Genomic DNA, 16,170 nt, shown 5'->3' with positions numbered 1-16,170 from the left:
TGCGACAGATCTTTTTAAAGACCGGCGAGTTTGTGCAGTCACGCCCCTTTTTGCTAATCATCCGGAGTGAGGGTGGAGACGCTTCAAAACGCGGCTTTCAAATCCAACTGAGATTCCTTAAAAAAAAAAAAAAAAAAAAAACCCTTTACAGAAAATAAACCTTGAATGAAAAAGCACAATGAAAACATTTAACTCCTGCCGTGCTGAAGACATCGTGTCATTTTTCACATTATCTCTCGGTAGTCTGACTTGTAAAAATACCAATCACCACCCAAACACAGCATGTGTGGACTTTAAAATAATTATGTTCCTCACTTGTGTGAATCTAAAGATATTTTTTTGTTTTTGTTTCTGTGTGGTTTCATGCCAACTGCTCCAAACCCCAAAACCTCCCACGTAAGGACATAAAGAAAAAAGTGTATCTAATGTAAGGGGCGTTCAAAGTTCCAGTCTGCTCAGCAAATACGTTGTCACAGGACAAACATATGTTACAAAAAACTTTTAAATCTGACCTGCATCTCACATTTTAATTGATTGACTCATCTTGTTTCAATCTCCTTTGATTTGTATTTAAATTAAGCTGCTTTTCATGACTTGACGCATACTGACACAAAAACCTCATTTTGGAGAAGCAACAACAGAAATGCTTTTGTTATTTATGAATAAACAATAAAGGAACTTTTCACCATAAAAACGTGGATTTTTTAAACCTTGTTACCTTACTGTAAAGAGAAAATGTCACAATTTTCTGTGTGAACAAGCTTGCCTCAGCTGGGAAAGAAATACTTCCTCAAAAATCCCAAGAGATCTCTGAAAATATGATATTTTCCACAAATACACATAAGTAGTTTTGTTTTGACAATTTATTATCAGTGAAGCTGCAGTTTGATGAAAATTTAGTTAAAAATAAAGTTTACATTCTGGAGACCTGCAGCGATAATTTTGTGAAAATAATCCAGAACTGAGAGAAAGCTTTTATTAATTTTTTTGTTTAAAAAAATTACAAAAAATCACAGTCATTTTACTCAAAATGGATTTTTTTTTTTTTTAACTGTAGTTTTCCCAAAGTTGCTTTTGTGTAGTTTTGTGTGTGTGTGTTTGGGGTCACTGTAAAGCATTTTGAGTGTCTGCATCAGATGGAAAAACCCTATAGAAATGTATTTGTATTTTGTTTTTAATTTAGACATTTTATAGGTTTGAGATTAAACAGAAACTTGAGCTTTATTAAATGTGATGATGCCAAAAAGGATGAAGTTGCAAAACTGAGCTGAAATCAGAACAATTACAGATGAAAAGCTGCTGCAATTATAATGTTTGTGAAGAGCAAAGAAACTGTAACTCAAGCTGGAATGAAAACCCTGCAGGGTCGGGTCGGATCGGGCCGCAGCCATCGAGATGCAGCTAAACGAGATGCGAGGTGGCGAGCTCGGGGACGTCTGTGGCGAACATGTCCCGTGCCATGTCGGACTTCTGGTTGAGCTTAAATCGCAGCAGTCTGTGCTGGATGAAGGCCGTCCAGACATCCATCTGAACGATCTCCTGCTTTAACCTGGTCAACGTCTGCTTGATCCTCACCACCGGACCTGAGCGCCCAAACACAAACACCTCAGTTCACTTGAGTGGTGGCTTTGCCTGTAACGGCAGGCGGTTTGCTCACCTCCATCAGACATGCTTTGCCCTTTTTCCTCCATCTCCTGCTTCACCTTCTCCAGATTCTCACTGATCTTAAAAAAAAAAAAAAAAAAATCACAGATGCCGTCGCAGAATGAAAAATTGATACACTACACGAATAGATAAAAACACAGAACAAAAGTCCAAGCTGTGTGATAGTATACAAATAATGAAAGTTTTTTTTTTTTTCATTCTTTCAAGGAACGAATATTTCATGAGGTGAAAGATGAAATGTTCCATCTTTCTCCTCATGAAATATTTGTTCCAATGAACTCATAAACATTCATCATTTGTATAATAATGTTTGAAGAAAAAAAAAACTATCAATAACTGCCTCTGTAGCTGTATATACACAACACAAAATAAATAAATAAAGAGCATGGCATATTGCACATATGAAGATGCAACAAGGATAAAGTTTCTACCAGATGCTACAGTGTATTCGACATTCTATATTGCACAGTTCTATCGATTCGTATTTAACTGTCTTAAGCTCCTTTCACACCAGGCCTGCGTGGAGTTGCAATGTGCTGCGTATCAAGTACACTGGAATGGCTGCATCATGAAAAAAATGTTGCGTGCAGGGGAAGCTTGGCCTGCTTCTTCTTCTGTGGTTTTGAAGCTTCACTGCCAGCAAATTTCAATGGGATGAATAAAATCTAGCAATGCAGGGACGTACTGATAAAAAAAAAAAAAAAAAAAACCTAAAATGATTTTTTGCTGGACTGGCGTAGGGTAGTGTACAATTGTGTAGGCATGGTGTACAGTAGCATAGTGTCCAGTGCTCTACACCGAATATCCACGAAAAAATTAAACATGTTTTTTTTTTTTTGCGTCCATTTCGCAGACCCCTTTGCATCCCTTAGCGTACTGCCACGTAGGGCTGCATAAGCGCAGCATAGTTGGTACTGCTGCATTACGCAATACTACGTTGGCCAGGTGTGAAAGGGGCTTTATGGTGGTTGGGTAAAAGTTGTCCCTGAATCTGCATGTTTTGTACCTCAGGCTACGGTATCGTCTAAAAGGGATGTGAAGTGTCCCTGATTATCCTTCTTGCCCTGGGCAAGCATCGCTGTTCTGCCAGTTCACCAATAGTTGGCAGCTTGTCTCCAATAATCTCTGCTGCCCTCACAACCTTCCCCAGTGTCTTCCTGTCTGCAAGGCCCCTACTTTCATGCCACAAAGAGATACTCTGTATTTGTTTCCTGATCAACACCAAAGGTGAAGACATTCTTCTTTTTTGACCAATTTAATTGTGACATTAAGTTTTGTGAAAGTTGTGATCGCAAATGCTGGCAATCACACATATGTCAGATGGATGTAACAAACCTGCAACTAAGATGTATACATAAAAAAAAAAAAAAAAAACTTACATTTGATGATTTTTAATTGTGGTATGACATTTTATTCACATTAGATTCTTTCATGCATTACATGTTTTAGCCAACTGGTGGCGACAGCATCTGTCTTCGGTCACTAATGTGTCATAAATGACATGTGAGAAGGTTCTCAAGGTTTCCTTGGACAGATCAGCTGATACACATGACATCAGCGGTGTGATGCGTTCACTGACCTCTGCCAGGACTCTGGTTCTCTCAGTCACCCCTCCACTGGCTTCCCTGTAGCGCTCTTTGGCCTAGCGGAGAACATGTCAGGTATCAGGTTTTTGATTCAGGCTTTCAAAGCCATGGTCTGAATGTGCAACTGGCTGCTGTACCTCACTGAGTCTGGCATGAGCACTGCGGTAGTCTTGGATCAGCGGCTCCAGCTGGTTGTTGAGATATTTCTCTCTGCTGCTGACCTTCTCCAAAGTCTTTCCGATGTCCTCCTGCAGTTTGTCCAGGCAACCCTGCAGATGCGTCCAGAGATGCTGTCACAAAATCTTTTCAAAATAAAACTCTCTGTTGTTGCAAAGACTATTATATATTTTAAAGATTCTGTTTCTTTCTTTTTTTTTTTTTTTTTTGCTTTCTTGCATGAACCGGTTACCAGGTGGCAGAAGGTTATTTGTGGGACTGAGTGGGCGGACTGACTCAGTCAGTGTGTCCAGTAGGTGGAGCCAGAAAGACTGCGATCACACACCTTGGCCTCCGAGAGCGACGATGAGATCCCGTCTCTGTGCTGATGCATCTGGTCCAAATGAGTCCTCCAGTCCTGCAGACCAACAGTCAGACTGAAAGTCATTGAACACTGAGAGAGAGCATGCTGGGAAGTAGTCTATTTCACAAGCAGCTGAAACTGATCCTGGATCTGGTCCAGAATTGAAGCTGGCTGATTGTGTACCTTATTGTCCATCCTGATGGTGACTTTGAGCTGCGGCAGGACTCGCTCCAGCTCCAGGTACCACTCCGACGCATCTACAGTCGACTCCAGAATGGCATCCGGTTTGGAGGACGGCTCCACTTCCTGTCAGTAGGACCAGGAACAGGATCAGTTTCATGTTCAGTTCACCTGAGACACTTCTGCCACATCTCCCTCGACAGAAAAAGATCAGACGTTCAACATTGTGCTGCGTTCACTTCACCTGCGAACTTGGATTAGTGTCACTTTCATCCTGTGCTGCTTACATTAAATATAATGAAACTGTCCTCAAACTCATCACATAATGCACTTAAACATGACAGACAACAATAACGATTGCCGTTAGTCAGCTAGCTAGACTAGCTATCCCGTGTCACCGCTATGTTTGTGAAGAAGCTCAACACGTTAGGTCATAGGTTCAAACGTTAACTCCGTCTGTGTGAACATTTGCGCAGGAAACGTAACCAAACTGGCATTTCATCATTCCTGCTAACTCAGTTTGAAACCTTGTCACGTCCCGTAAGGTCGGGTCTAGGAACACGCACGGGTCCAGCTCCACCACACAAAACTAACAACAAAAGCCAGAAGGACTAAAACGGTCCAACTATCAAAAATCGAGCATTAGAGTAATGACCTGAAAACCCTTAATTTAGGCATTTTGTTTTTAGGCGGATACGGATGTTCAGGTAAACTCACAGCGTGAGAGCTCCGTAACTTTAGAGCCTCCAGGTCTATTACATTCTCCTCCTCCTCCACATCAACCTCCTCCTAAATTTAAAGACAAAAACAGTTAAAACACACTCAGCCAGAAAGTGAATTAATGTTTACACTGAAGCAGAAACAACTGACTGAACTTAAATATTTAAACAATGAGACAGAAAAGTAAAGAGGCTCCTGATTTACGGTAATCTCGTCCTCCACGTTGCCCAATGTGAGATCTGTGTCATCCTCCATTACAGATTCTTCTTCTGTGGTTTCTGTCGGATAGTTTGGCCTGGGCAAAATCAACGAAGGACACGATGTGAGGATACAGAAACCAACATCAATCAACAAGCTAAAACCTCCCACCAAGGATGAGAAAATAAACAACTATCCTCGGTCTCAACCACCATATGTATTTGGACAAGAAGTTTTTTTTGTTTGTTTTTTAACAAGCCACACAGCGCAGACAAGAACAGAGTTAAAAGCAAATATGATGGTGAATTACAGATGAAGCCTGTGTTACCTCCCCAAAACATGAATCAGCTGCAAATCATCAATTATCCACAAACAGTTAACTGCAAAACATGAATACTGAAAAATATCTCCCAAAACGTGAACGTGGGTCTCGCAAAACGAGAATATCATTCATGATATATATATATTTTTTTTCAGATTAAGTACAGGGTGGGCCAATAAAATGTTACCAGTTTTGTAATCTAAAGAAGAGGAGTGTGTATTGAACATGTCATCAAGTACTGAACTGTGCAGAAAACAAAAGACAAAGTGGGAAATCTTTGGTATCAAATGTTAATTTGATGCTTCTGTTACAAGTCTGTAAATAAAATTTTCAAATAAGGTCTCATTTCAAAAACTTGTGTATGATCACAAAGAGGTAACATGTTATTGGCTCAGTGTAGTGCAACTACTGCAGGAAATCTTGATCACTAACCCTATCACTTCAAAAATTATTCTTTTTTTTTGGTGGGGCGGGGTGTCACTACAGCTGGTGAGATGGGGAGGTGATCTGAGCAGCTCTCGCTTCTAGCGTCCCCACTCAGCGTGTCCTACTCTGTCAGGTGAGGAGTTTGACTGGGACGGTCCACCTGTCAAACGGGAATGAAGGCATCAAACTCACAGAGGAAACCTTCGCCTCCGGTAAACAGCTCAATAATCTTAAGAAAAATGTTGTAGAAAAACAAACAACACTAGTTTCTAACCTCAGGAAGGTAGACAACAAGCTACAACCTTATTTTATCCAAATAAACCATCCTCTGAGCTAGAAAAATAAGATTGATCTGAATGAGCAGAAAGTAGAGAAAAGGAAGTGTAGGGACCGTCTACAAAGTGCAAAAACAAGACACCAGAAAAATATTCAATAAATTCAGGTGTGGTATCACCAAATTCAATGAACCTCTCATTGGTCTCCTGCTGGTTACACTACAACACTCAATTTGGAAAAATGGCACTGTGAAAAACTTTGGAGAATTTTGCATTGTTTAATTTTGCAAGGTTTAAATTTTCAATAGCATCATTGTTATAAGGTGTAATAGAAAAGTTTCTGCACACATCAGTGGGGTCCTGCTGGCTATACTATAGCACTCAGTTTGGAAAAATGTGCAAAAAATTAATTTTAGTGATTTTTTTTTTAATCATTAAAATAAGTCAGAAAATGGGCAATAAAATTCACTAAAATTCAATTTTTGCATTTTGTTTTTCTACAATGTTTCTCTGAAGATTAAGCTGTTTACTGGAGGGGGTGGTTTCTGCCCTTGACCCAGTCAAACTCCTCACCTGACACTGTCCCAGGAGCGGGACACACCCAGGGGCACCGGGTGCTTGACACCAGAAGCGAGTGCTGCTTGGATCACCTCCCCACCTCACTGGCTGTACTGACCCCCCCCCCCCCCCCCAATAAAAAAAATAATAATTATAATAAAAAACATTTTTGCGGTGATAGGGTTTGCGATCAAGATTTCCTGCAGTAATTGATCTGTAAAATGAACTACTTAAACTGTAAACTGAAAATATATACATGAATATATCATGAATGATATTCATGTTTTATGAGACCCGCGATCACATTTTGTGAGACCTGCATTCATGTTTTAGTCAATATTTTTTCAGTATTCACATTTTGCAATTAACGGTTTGCAGATAATTCACGATTAGCAGCTGATTCACATTTTGGGGGGTTAACTGCCTATTTAACAGTGGGCCAAAACAAGAACACCATGCAGGAGAGTGGTATGTGCGTGTCTCCACCCAAGTTAACAACCAGGAGATGAGTTCATAGTAAATACGGAGATTTTACCACAAGATATAAATCATCAGTGAGTTTGAAAACTGGAAAAGCAGAGAGAGAGAAACAGATAACACAAAGCTTACAGGAGTATAAGTCATTTTTTTTTAATCTAGTTTGTGAGGTCCTGCGACTTATACACCTAAAACTCACATTCAGTAATAAAAATCCATCCATCCATTTTCTTCCGCTTTATCCGGAGTCGGGTCGCGGGGGCAGCAGCTCAAGCAAAGCCGCCCAGACCTCCCGATCCACACACACTTCCCCCAGCTCCTCCGGGGGAACCCCAAAGCGTTCCCAAGCCAGCCGAGAGATGTAGTCCCTCCAGCGTGTCCTGGGTCTTCCCGGGGCCTCCTCCCAATGGGACGTGCCCGGAACACCTCTCCAGCGAGGCGTCCTTTGGGCATCCGGAAAAGATGCCCGAGCCACCTCAACTGACTCCTTTTGATGTGGAGGAGCAGCGGCTCGACTCCGAGCTCCTCCCGAGTGACCGAGCTCCTCACCCTATCTCTAAGGGAGTGCCCAGCCACCCTGCGGAGGAAACTCACCTCGCCTGCTGGTACTCGCGATCTCATTCTTTCGGTCATGAGTCAAACCTCATGACCATAGGTGAGGATCGGAACGTAGATCGATCGGTAAATCGAGAGCTTTGCCCCCCTACTCAGCTCTCTCTTCACCACGATGGTCTGATACAGCGACCGCATCACTGCAGATGCTGCACCGATCCGTCTATCGATCTCACGCTCAATCCGTCCCTCACTCGTGAACAAGAGCCCGAGATACTTAAACTCCTCCACTTGAGGCAAGGACACTCCACCGACCTGAAGAGGGCAAAGCACCTTTTTCCGGTCGAGAACCATGGCCTCGGATTTGGAGGTGCTGATTTTCATCACGGACGCTTCACACTCAGCTGCAAACCGCCCCAGTGCACGCTGAAGGTCCTGATTTGACGAAGCCAACAGAACCCCATCGTCCGCAAACAGCAGAGACGAGATTCTGTGGTTCCCAAACCAGACTCCCTCTACACCCTGGCTGCGCCTAGAAATTCTGTCCATAAAAATAATGAACAGAACCGGTGACAAAGGGCAGCCCTGGCGGAGGCCAACGTGCACTGGAAACAGGTTTGACTTACTACCGGCAATGCGAACCAAGCTCCTGCTGCGGTCATACAGGGACCGGATAGCCCTTAGCAACCCGTACTCCCGAAGCCTCGAGAGACACGGTCGAACGCCTTCTCCAGATCCACAAAACACATGTGGACTGGCTGGGCGAACTCCCATGAACCCTCGAGCACCCGATGGAGCGTGTAGAGCTGGTCCAGTGTGCCGCGACCAGGACGAAAACCACACTGCTCCTCCTGAATTCCAGGTTTGACCATTGGTCGAATTCTCCTCTCCAGTACTCTGGAATAGACCTTACCGGGGAGGCTGAGGAGTGTGATCCCCCTATAGTTGGAACACACCCTCCGGGCCCCCTTCTTAAACAGAGGGACCACCACCCCGGTCTGCCAATCCAGAGGCACTGTCCCCGATCGCCACGCGATGTTGCAGAGGCGTGTCAACCAAGACAGTCCCACAACATCCAGAGACTTAAGGTACTCAGGGCGGATTTCATCCACCCCCAGGAGCCTTGCCACCGAGGAGCTTTCGAACCACCTCAGTGACTTTGGTCCGGGTAATGGATGAGTCCGCCTCTGAGTCCCCAGTCTCTGCTTCCTCTTCGGAAGACGTGACGATGGGATTGAGGAGATCCTCGAAGTACTCCTTCCACCGCCTGACAACATCCCCAGTCAGGGTCAACAGCTCCCCACCCGCACCATAAACAGTGCTGGTGGAGAGCTGCTTCCGCCTCCTGAGGCGTCGGACGGTTTGCCAGAATCTCTTCGAGGCCGACCGATAGTCCTCCTCCATGGCCTCCCCAAACTCCTCCCAGACCCGAGTTTTTGCCTCTGCGACCGCACGGGCTGCGGCATGCTTGGCCTGCCAGTACCTGTCAGCTGCCTCTGGGCTCCCACCTACCAACAAAGATAAGTAGGACTCCTTCTTCAGCTTGACGGCATCCCTTACTTCCGGTGTCCACCACCGGGTTCGGGGATTGCCGCCGCGACATGCACCAGAGACCTTGCGACCACAGTTACGAGCGGCCGCATTGACAGTGGAGGTGGAGAACATGGTCCACTCGGACTCCATGTCTCCAACCTCCCCTGGGATCTGGGAGAAGCTCTCCCGGAGGTGGGAGTTGAAGACCTTGCTGACAGAGGGTTCCGCCAGTCGTTCCCAGCAGACCCTCACGATACGTTTGGGCCTGCCAGGTCTGACTGGCTTCCTCCCCTCCCAGAGGATCCAACTCACCACCAGGCGGTGATCGGTCGACAGCTCTGCCCCTCTCTTCACTCGAGTGTCCGAGACAGGGTGTCCTGGTGCCATGTGCACTTATGGACACCCTTGTGCTCGAACATGGTGTTCGTGATGAACAAACTGTGACTAGCACAGAATAATAAAAATAATAATGAATATTTAATATAGGACTTTCCAGGAATTAAAACACTCAACAAAATAAACTCTAATAATAATAAAATAACAAATGCCAATAATAAGAAGTACACAACAATGTGCAAGAATCCAAAATTAAAGAACTGATAATACAGAAAAAAAAGGTGCGACATAACTCTGGAAAATATGGCAGCTACAGTCCTTTAAAAAAAAAGTGGAATACCATAGAAAGATTCTCCAATCTGTACACTGTTCATCAGATTTTTTAATGTAAATGCCCTCAAATTAAAACCAGAAAACCGCACTTTGAGATCATCAAAATTTCTGATTTTCAACTCAATCTTGCTGCAGCAGACAACACCATCAATAAAACCTAATAATCACATCTGAATAATAACTTAATAGGTGTAGGTGTGTGTGTGTGTGTGGGGGGGGGGGGGGGGGGGGTGCCAGAGAAAAGAAACTAATTAAGTACCTTTTAAGATTAAAGCCCCGCCTCCTCAGAGCTTGATCGGCCAATCGGTCCAACACAAAGCAGACATACTCACCTGATCCAGACATAAGTTTGGAAGGAGGAAAGTCCACCTTAACACCCTGACAGACCCAAAAACCAAACAATCAGATTAGGACACAAACTGATTATTCACTTTATTAAACAAGAACCAGCAGTTTTTCATGGCATTTTCAGACCATCTTCAAATATCACCCAAGTACACCTTTATGCTAAATATGAGTGAAATTCTTGTACTGGTGATAGCTGTATGTTTTTTAATCATACTGTGTTTGATGACAAGGTCCATTGACTCTCTGCTGAGCTATAACCGCTATGAGCTTTTGAAAATGAAATCTGCGGTGGATTCGGTGGAGGTATATCGTAATAGTGAAACTTATTTTTCCCCTCTGCTGGCTAATGTTCCTGTGTACCTGTCGCGCACCGGCATCTTACCTGTCAAACGAAAGAAGAGACGTCGAGGGAAGCGTGGGGGTACTCTTGTCAAGATGAAGCTTTGGCTGACACATTCTGCAGATTTGTACAATATCCCCATTCTTGCGTCTTTGCACTGGCTCCCTGTTAATTTTAGAATTGATTTTAAAATTTTATTATTTGTTTTTAAAGTTTTAAATGGACTGGCCCCACAATATATTGTAGACCTCCTCCAAATTTACTCCCCAGCGCGTGCTCTGAGGTCTGAGGGCCAGCTCCAGCTTGTGGTGCCTAGGACGAGACTTAAGACCAGGGGGGACAGGGCCTTCTCTGTGGCTGGGCCCAGACTCTGGAACGCTCTGTCTCTCCACGTTCGAACAGCCCCCACAATGGAGTGTTTTAAGTCTCGTCTGAAGACCCACTTTTATTCTCTGGCTTTTAGCTCTGCATGAGTTGTATGGTCCTCTGTTGTCTTTGGCCTAGTGTTTTATTTATTTATTGTTTTTATGTTTATTTATTTATTAGTATCTGAGTGGGTTTATTGTTTTGTATAGTTGTATAATCATTTTTATGTGCAGCACTTTGGAAACTGTTCTGTTGTTTAAATGTGCTATATAAATAAAGTGGATTGGATTGGAATTGGTCAAACGGTTCTTGAGATATCACGCTAACAAGCAAAAACGGACAGGCTGATCGCAATGTCCCACTGTATGAAATACCGGGGGATAAAAATGGTCAAGTTACAGGAAATTACAAAAAAGTAAATCCCAATTTTTACGAAGAAAAAAAAAACAAAACAAAGAATGAATATATACACACACACACATATATATATATATATATATATATATATATATATATATATATATATATACATACATACATACACACACACACACACACACACATTATACAAATGATAAATGTTTGAGTCGAATGGTATGTTCCAGCTTTCACCTCCTGAAATATTCGTTTCATTGAAAGAATGTAAAAACATTAATTATAAAATAGATCCTTGTCATTTGATATTTTATTAATTTATAAACAACAGAAAAGGGACTTACATTTTGCTGCCCACTGCTGCTAAAGTCAACATGATCTTTAAATGGAAGTCCAAAATTGCGATGATGTAGTCTGGTGATGCTGTGGATTGACTTTGTGTACTTCCAAAAAAAAAAGAAAAAAAAAAGACTGTGTAGTTCCTCAGTCCAGTGAAAAAAAAAAAAATCACATCAGTTTTTCATCCTAACAGCTCCTCATGCCTCCAGACAGCTTACAGCGGAGCGGATGTTTTGTGTGTGTGTGTGTGTCTCCAATCAAATGACAAGGATCTATCCAGGTGTTATATAATATAAATTTTGGCAGTGCATAATGAACAACACCATCCTTCAAAAGATCTCTCTTCCTGGTATGTATGAAATTTTAATCAATCACAACCTCAAGTGGGCAGGCCTCATCAGCAGACTTGAGAAGAGCTGATTACCCAAACAAATACGGTTGTCCAAGTTCAAGAAATGCCCCCATGGTGTCAGGTGACCTAAACTTAGATTTACCTTAAAGAGAAACTTTAACAGTGCTGCTTACTACTTCAAAGTTCCATGTCCACAGCACAGTTGTCCAGTTGTGGTCGCTAACCTGCCCTATTCTTCCTTTCCAAGTCTTCATGGTCACACTCTTCCAAAATCGGACAAACTTGTGCAGCTTTTTCATAGACATGTAGAAATAACACAGAGATGTGTGTTAAACTATTCACTGTGTGAATGGGACCAGAAATTCAGCTAACTGGGAAAAAATATGAATAAATATGAATTAATTTGGCCAACTGGTTCTTGAGAAATCTCACTAACAAGGGTGGCAATGACAATATTTTGAATATCTCACTGTGACCTTGAAATTGATCTTAAGGTCACTATAATAGACTGGTGTTGGGGTGATCACCCAAGTACAACCTTATGCTAAATATGAAAGAAATTGGTCAACTGATTCTTGAGAGTCACACTAACAAGCAAAGACAGACAGATAGACAGACATGTTGATCGCTATAAAAATCAGATAAAAATAAACACTGGATGTTGACGTGCAATGCATTCTGGGTCGATTTTACCTGTACATGATAGAGAAAATTTATTTTCTGTATGCAGAAGATTATAAATTAAAACTTTTGCCTCATCCATCCAACACATCAACTGATGGAGTTAGCATCACTCACAAAGGCCCGGAGCTCTGCCAGGATATCGGACACTATGGCGTTGGGTTCGTCATGCTCCTGAGGCTCTGTGAACGGTCTTCCTGCCACATTGATGAGCCACGCTGCAAGGATGGTGAACATGAAGAACTGTTCTCCAGGGTTGGATGCCAAATAAGGACTGGAGACAAAGTAATGCCTGAATGGGAGGACAGGAATAAAGAAGACCAACATTAACCTCATGCTTCAGTTCAAATAAACATCCAGAAGAACTACCGCTAAAGCTTCACATAACGTGCCAGAAAAACAACTTAAAAACCACATGACTTGTTTAATTTAAACAGCTGTTGGTTGCAGCTTCTTAAATGTGGATATTTTATAGTTTTATTTTACTAACTGCTTCTTAAATGTGGATATTTTATAGTTTTATTTTACTAACTGCTTCACAGCTGTCTGGCGGTACAAGACATCTGAAGTCCTCATCGAATGGTCCGACTAATACAGAAAATAATCTATAGATTAACGCATGATGAAAATAATTGTTAGCTGCCACCCCTGAAGAATGAGGAGGATGGAGCAACGAGGCAGGAGGAGAGGAGGGAGGCCAAAGAGGAGGTTTGTAGATGTTTTGAGGGCGGATACGCAGGTGTTTGGTGTGACAGAGGATGATGCAAAGGACAGAGTAATATGGAGACAGATAATCTGCTGAAGGGTCCCCTCATGGGAGCAGCTGAAAAAGTAGCCGTAGTCATTAAAAACAAAAATCAAGAAAAACAGGAAATCCTCAGACATGAGAATGAGACATCCTGAAAAATCATAAAAGTCAGCCAGTGGTCTGGGGCCCACTGTTGGAGCTCCTGTGTTTTAGGTCAAATTTTAAGCCTTATTTTGGCAGCCAAGCAGACATTTGAAAAAAGTCAGGAATATTTTGTTGAGAAAGTGCTAAAAAAAATTCAGACAACTGTGATGCCTGCCTCAAAATTGACAAAACATTTTCTTAATTTTTGTCTCACAAATGATTTAATGATTATTCTAAAACTGGTTGCCAACTGGGCAGCACAGTGGCTGAGTGCTTAGCACTGTTGCCTCACAGCAAGTAGGTGATGGAATCTATTCCCACCTGCGGCCTTTCTGTGTGGAGTTTGTGTGTTCTCCCCGACTGTATTTGTGTGGTTTCTCTCCAGGTGTGCCTGCTTCCTCCCTCAGCCAAAGACATCCAGGTCAGGTGAACTGGAATTTTTAAGTTGTCCATCGGTGTGTGTGTGGGTGTGAATGTGTTTGTTTGTCTATATGTGGCCCTGTGACAGACTGGTGTCCTGTCCAGGGTGAACCCCACCTCATGCCCCATGAATCCTGGAATAGGATCCAACAGCAGGCCCTAATTGTAAGAACTGGAATGATAATACAATTTGTCTTGACATTTTGCTGAAATGGCGATGGGATGAAGCTTTCTGTTCCCCCCCCCCCAACTTGTAAAATGTAACCATTTTAAGGTTTTTTTTTTTTTTAAGATTGGTGGACTGAGTCCTCGCGTGAATTTGTTTTTATTCCTCTTTCATTTCAGCTGGAGGTTTAACATGCACGCCTCGCAGTCACTGTGTTTTACTGTTTGTTTGTTTTTTGCAGTTACCATGTTTGTGAAGCATTGTGTGTTCCCAAAAAAGGCAAAAATTGAAAAGCGAAACACTCAGTCTCCAAGTCTGACCAAAAAAAAACAGAAGAAAGAGTGCCGGACTTCTGCTGAGAGGAGTTTCTTTCTGAGACTGTTTGTCGGTGTGGCCAGACGGAGCTGTGACTCGCCCGGTGTGAGGGGAGTGCTGAGCCCAACACTCACACCAACCACAGAGAGACAGCAGACGAATAGCAAACTGCGACTATGGGCCACCGGGTCAATCGTCACTCCTGTCGAGCGACACCGGTTCCTATAGTTCAGGCAATTAGTAGCTTCTGGCTCCAGCCCCCCGACTCTTAATTGGAGTAAGCAGTTGAAGATGTGTGTGTGTGTGTGCGTGCGGTTGCCAATTATTTCAGTGATCATATATTCTGTATTGTGTTACAGTTTTTAAACAAATTAGAGCCCGACCGATATGGATTTTTTGAGGCAGATGCCAATAATGATATTTGGATGAAAAAATGTAGATAATCAATAAATCGGCTGATTAGCTGATAGCCGATAAATCAGCCGATATGATTATTTTTTTAAATTAATAAAGTGTTCTTTTTTGGACCCTTAACAAAAAAGGTATGAGCTAAAAGCTGAAGCTTTGTCCTCATATTGATTAACAGAAGAATTTTCAAGTTCAAAAAATGCAATAAAGAATTAAACCTTTGTGAAATTAGCAAATACATATCCTTAAGAAGAGTTGTAAAATACATCTGATCTTGTACCTCTTGTTGTTGCAACTTATAGGTTCAGGATAAGGATAAAGATCCTTATAAACTTACTTGTATGCTTTTGTCAGCCGATCAGTGCAGTGTGACAGCGAACTATGGGGGCTGGTGATGCAGCTCTCAGTTGAATGGAGTCAGAGCTCCATCTACTGGACAAACGGTGCAAGGATATTTTACATTGCTGACAAACATTATTTCAGTAACTGTTCTGTTTATGAGAAATTATCAGCGTTCTATTGGCAAAATTTCGGCCGATAGTGAGTACTTTGAAAAGGGCTTATATCGGCTGATAATATCAGCCGGCCGATATATCGGTCGGGCTCTAAAACAAATACCATCACAATTTACCAAACTCTACAACACACACACTATATATATATATATATATATATATATATATATATATATATTGCTTTTTAGTGTTGTTTTGGAATCACAGGTGGGTTTACGTTGTTACCGGGACAGATTCTTCATGTTGTGTTTGTCCAGAACCTTCTCGTATCCCAGGATCTTGAGTTTTTCCAGCAGAGATTCCATCAACACGAACACCTGGAAAGCTGCTCCCGGACCTCGGCTTTCTTCGTCAGCCATCGTGTTTGTTCGCTAGTTTTAGTTTCTCGCTTTGTTTTCGGTTTCCATCGGTTGTCAGGCAACAAAGGAGCGATTGCTAGATGGCTAAGTAGCTAACCTAACCTTCACTGCTGGCAAACCCATGCTCCAAAGCTATATCATTCTATATACGTAATAGAATGATGCGATACCACAGCAGAAACTAAAAGTTTACATTTAAAGAAACAAACAGCAAACGGAGAGCAAACAAAATAATGTCTTCTACGTTTTCTGCTTTCTTCTTTTTCCTTCTTCTTCTTCTTTGTGTTTAATGGCGGTTGGCAACCAGCTTATATGGAGCATTACCGCCACCAACTGGACTGGAGTGCTGGTCAGGAGGCTAACGTCCCCCAAATAAAAAAAATAAATAAAAAGGCAGTAGGCCTATACCTGTAATGATAGTTGTAATTCTACTTCCTACCACAAGGTGTCAGTAGCGTTCCTTATTAATGAATGATCACTATTGTACACAGGGCAGATTTATCACAGACATGATTCAGTGAAGACGCATGTAAAGTATGCTCCATGATTAATAAAATACAAGTACTAAAGTTCTTTTATTTACAAAATGAAGAACACCACATGGTACCAGGAG

The 16,170-nt window shown here is 42.3% G+C and overlaps 1 protein-coding gene across 1 annotated transcript; it reads right to left on the bottom strand.

The window, feature by feature from the left end:
* Positions 1-1,164: 1,164 nt before the first annotated feature.
* Positions 1,165-15,835, bottom strand: ift57 (intraflagellar transport 57 homolog (Chlamydomonas)). The gene is made up of 11 exons (XM_034183517.1): positions 15,424-15,835; positions 12,600-12,774; positions 9,941-10,059; positions 4,876-4,966; positions 4,669-4,740; positions 3,955-4,077; positions 3,754-3,825; positions 3,389-3,520; positions 3,245-3,307; positions 1,658-1,724; positions 1,165-1,583 (listed from the first exon to the last, which is right to left on the bottom strand). The coding sequence occupies exons 1-11, from the start codon at positions 15,555-15,557 to the stop codon at positions 1,402-1,404; spliced, it is 1,230 nt and encodes a 409-aa protein (XP_034039408.1). The 5' UTR covers positions 15,558-15,835; the 3' UTR covers positions 1,165-1,401.
* Positions 15,836-16,170: the final 335 nt, after the last annotated feature.

Source organism: Thalassophryne amazonica, chromosome 12 (assembly GCF_902500255.1).
Source record: "Thalassophryne amazonica chromosome 12, fThaAma1.1, whole genome shotgun sequence".
NCBI lineage: Eukaryota > Metazoa > Chordata > Actinopteri > Batrachoidiformes > Batrachoididae > Thalassophryne > Thalassophryne amazonica.
The sequence above is the reverse complement of the archived record's forward strand: the minus strand, read 5'-3'. Positions and strand labels throughout refer to the sequence as shown.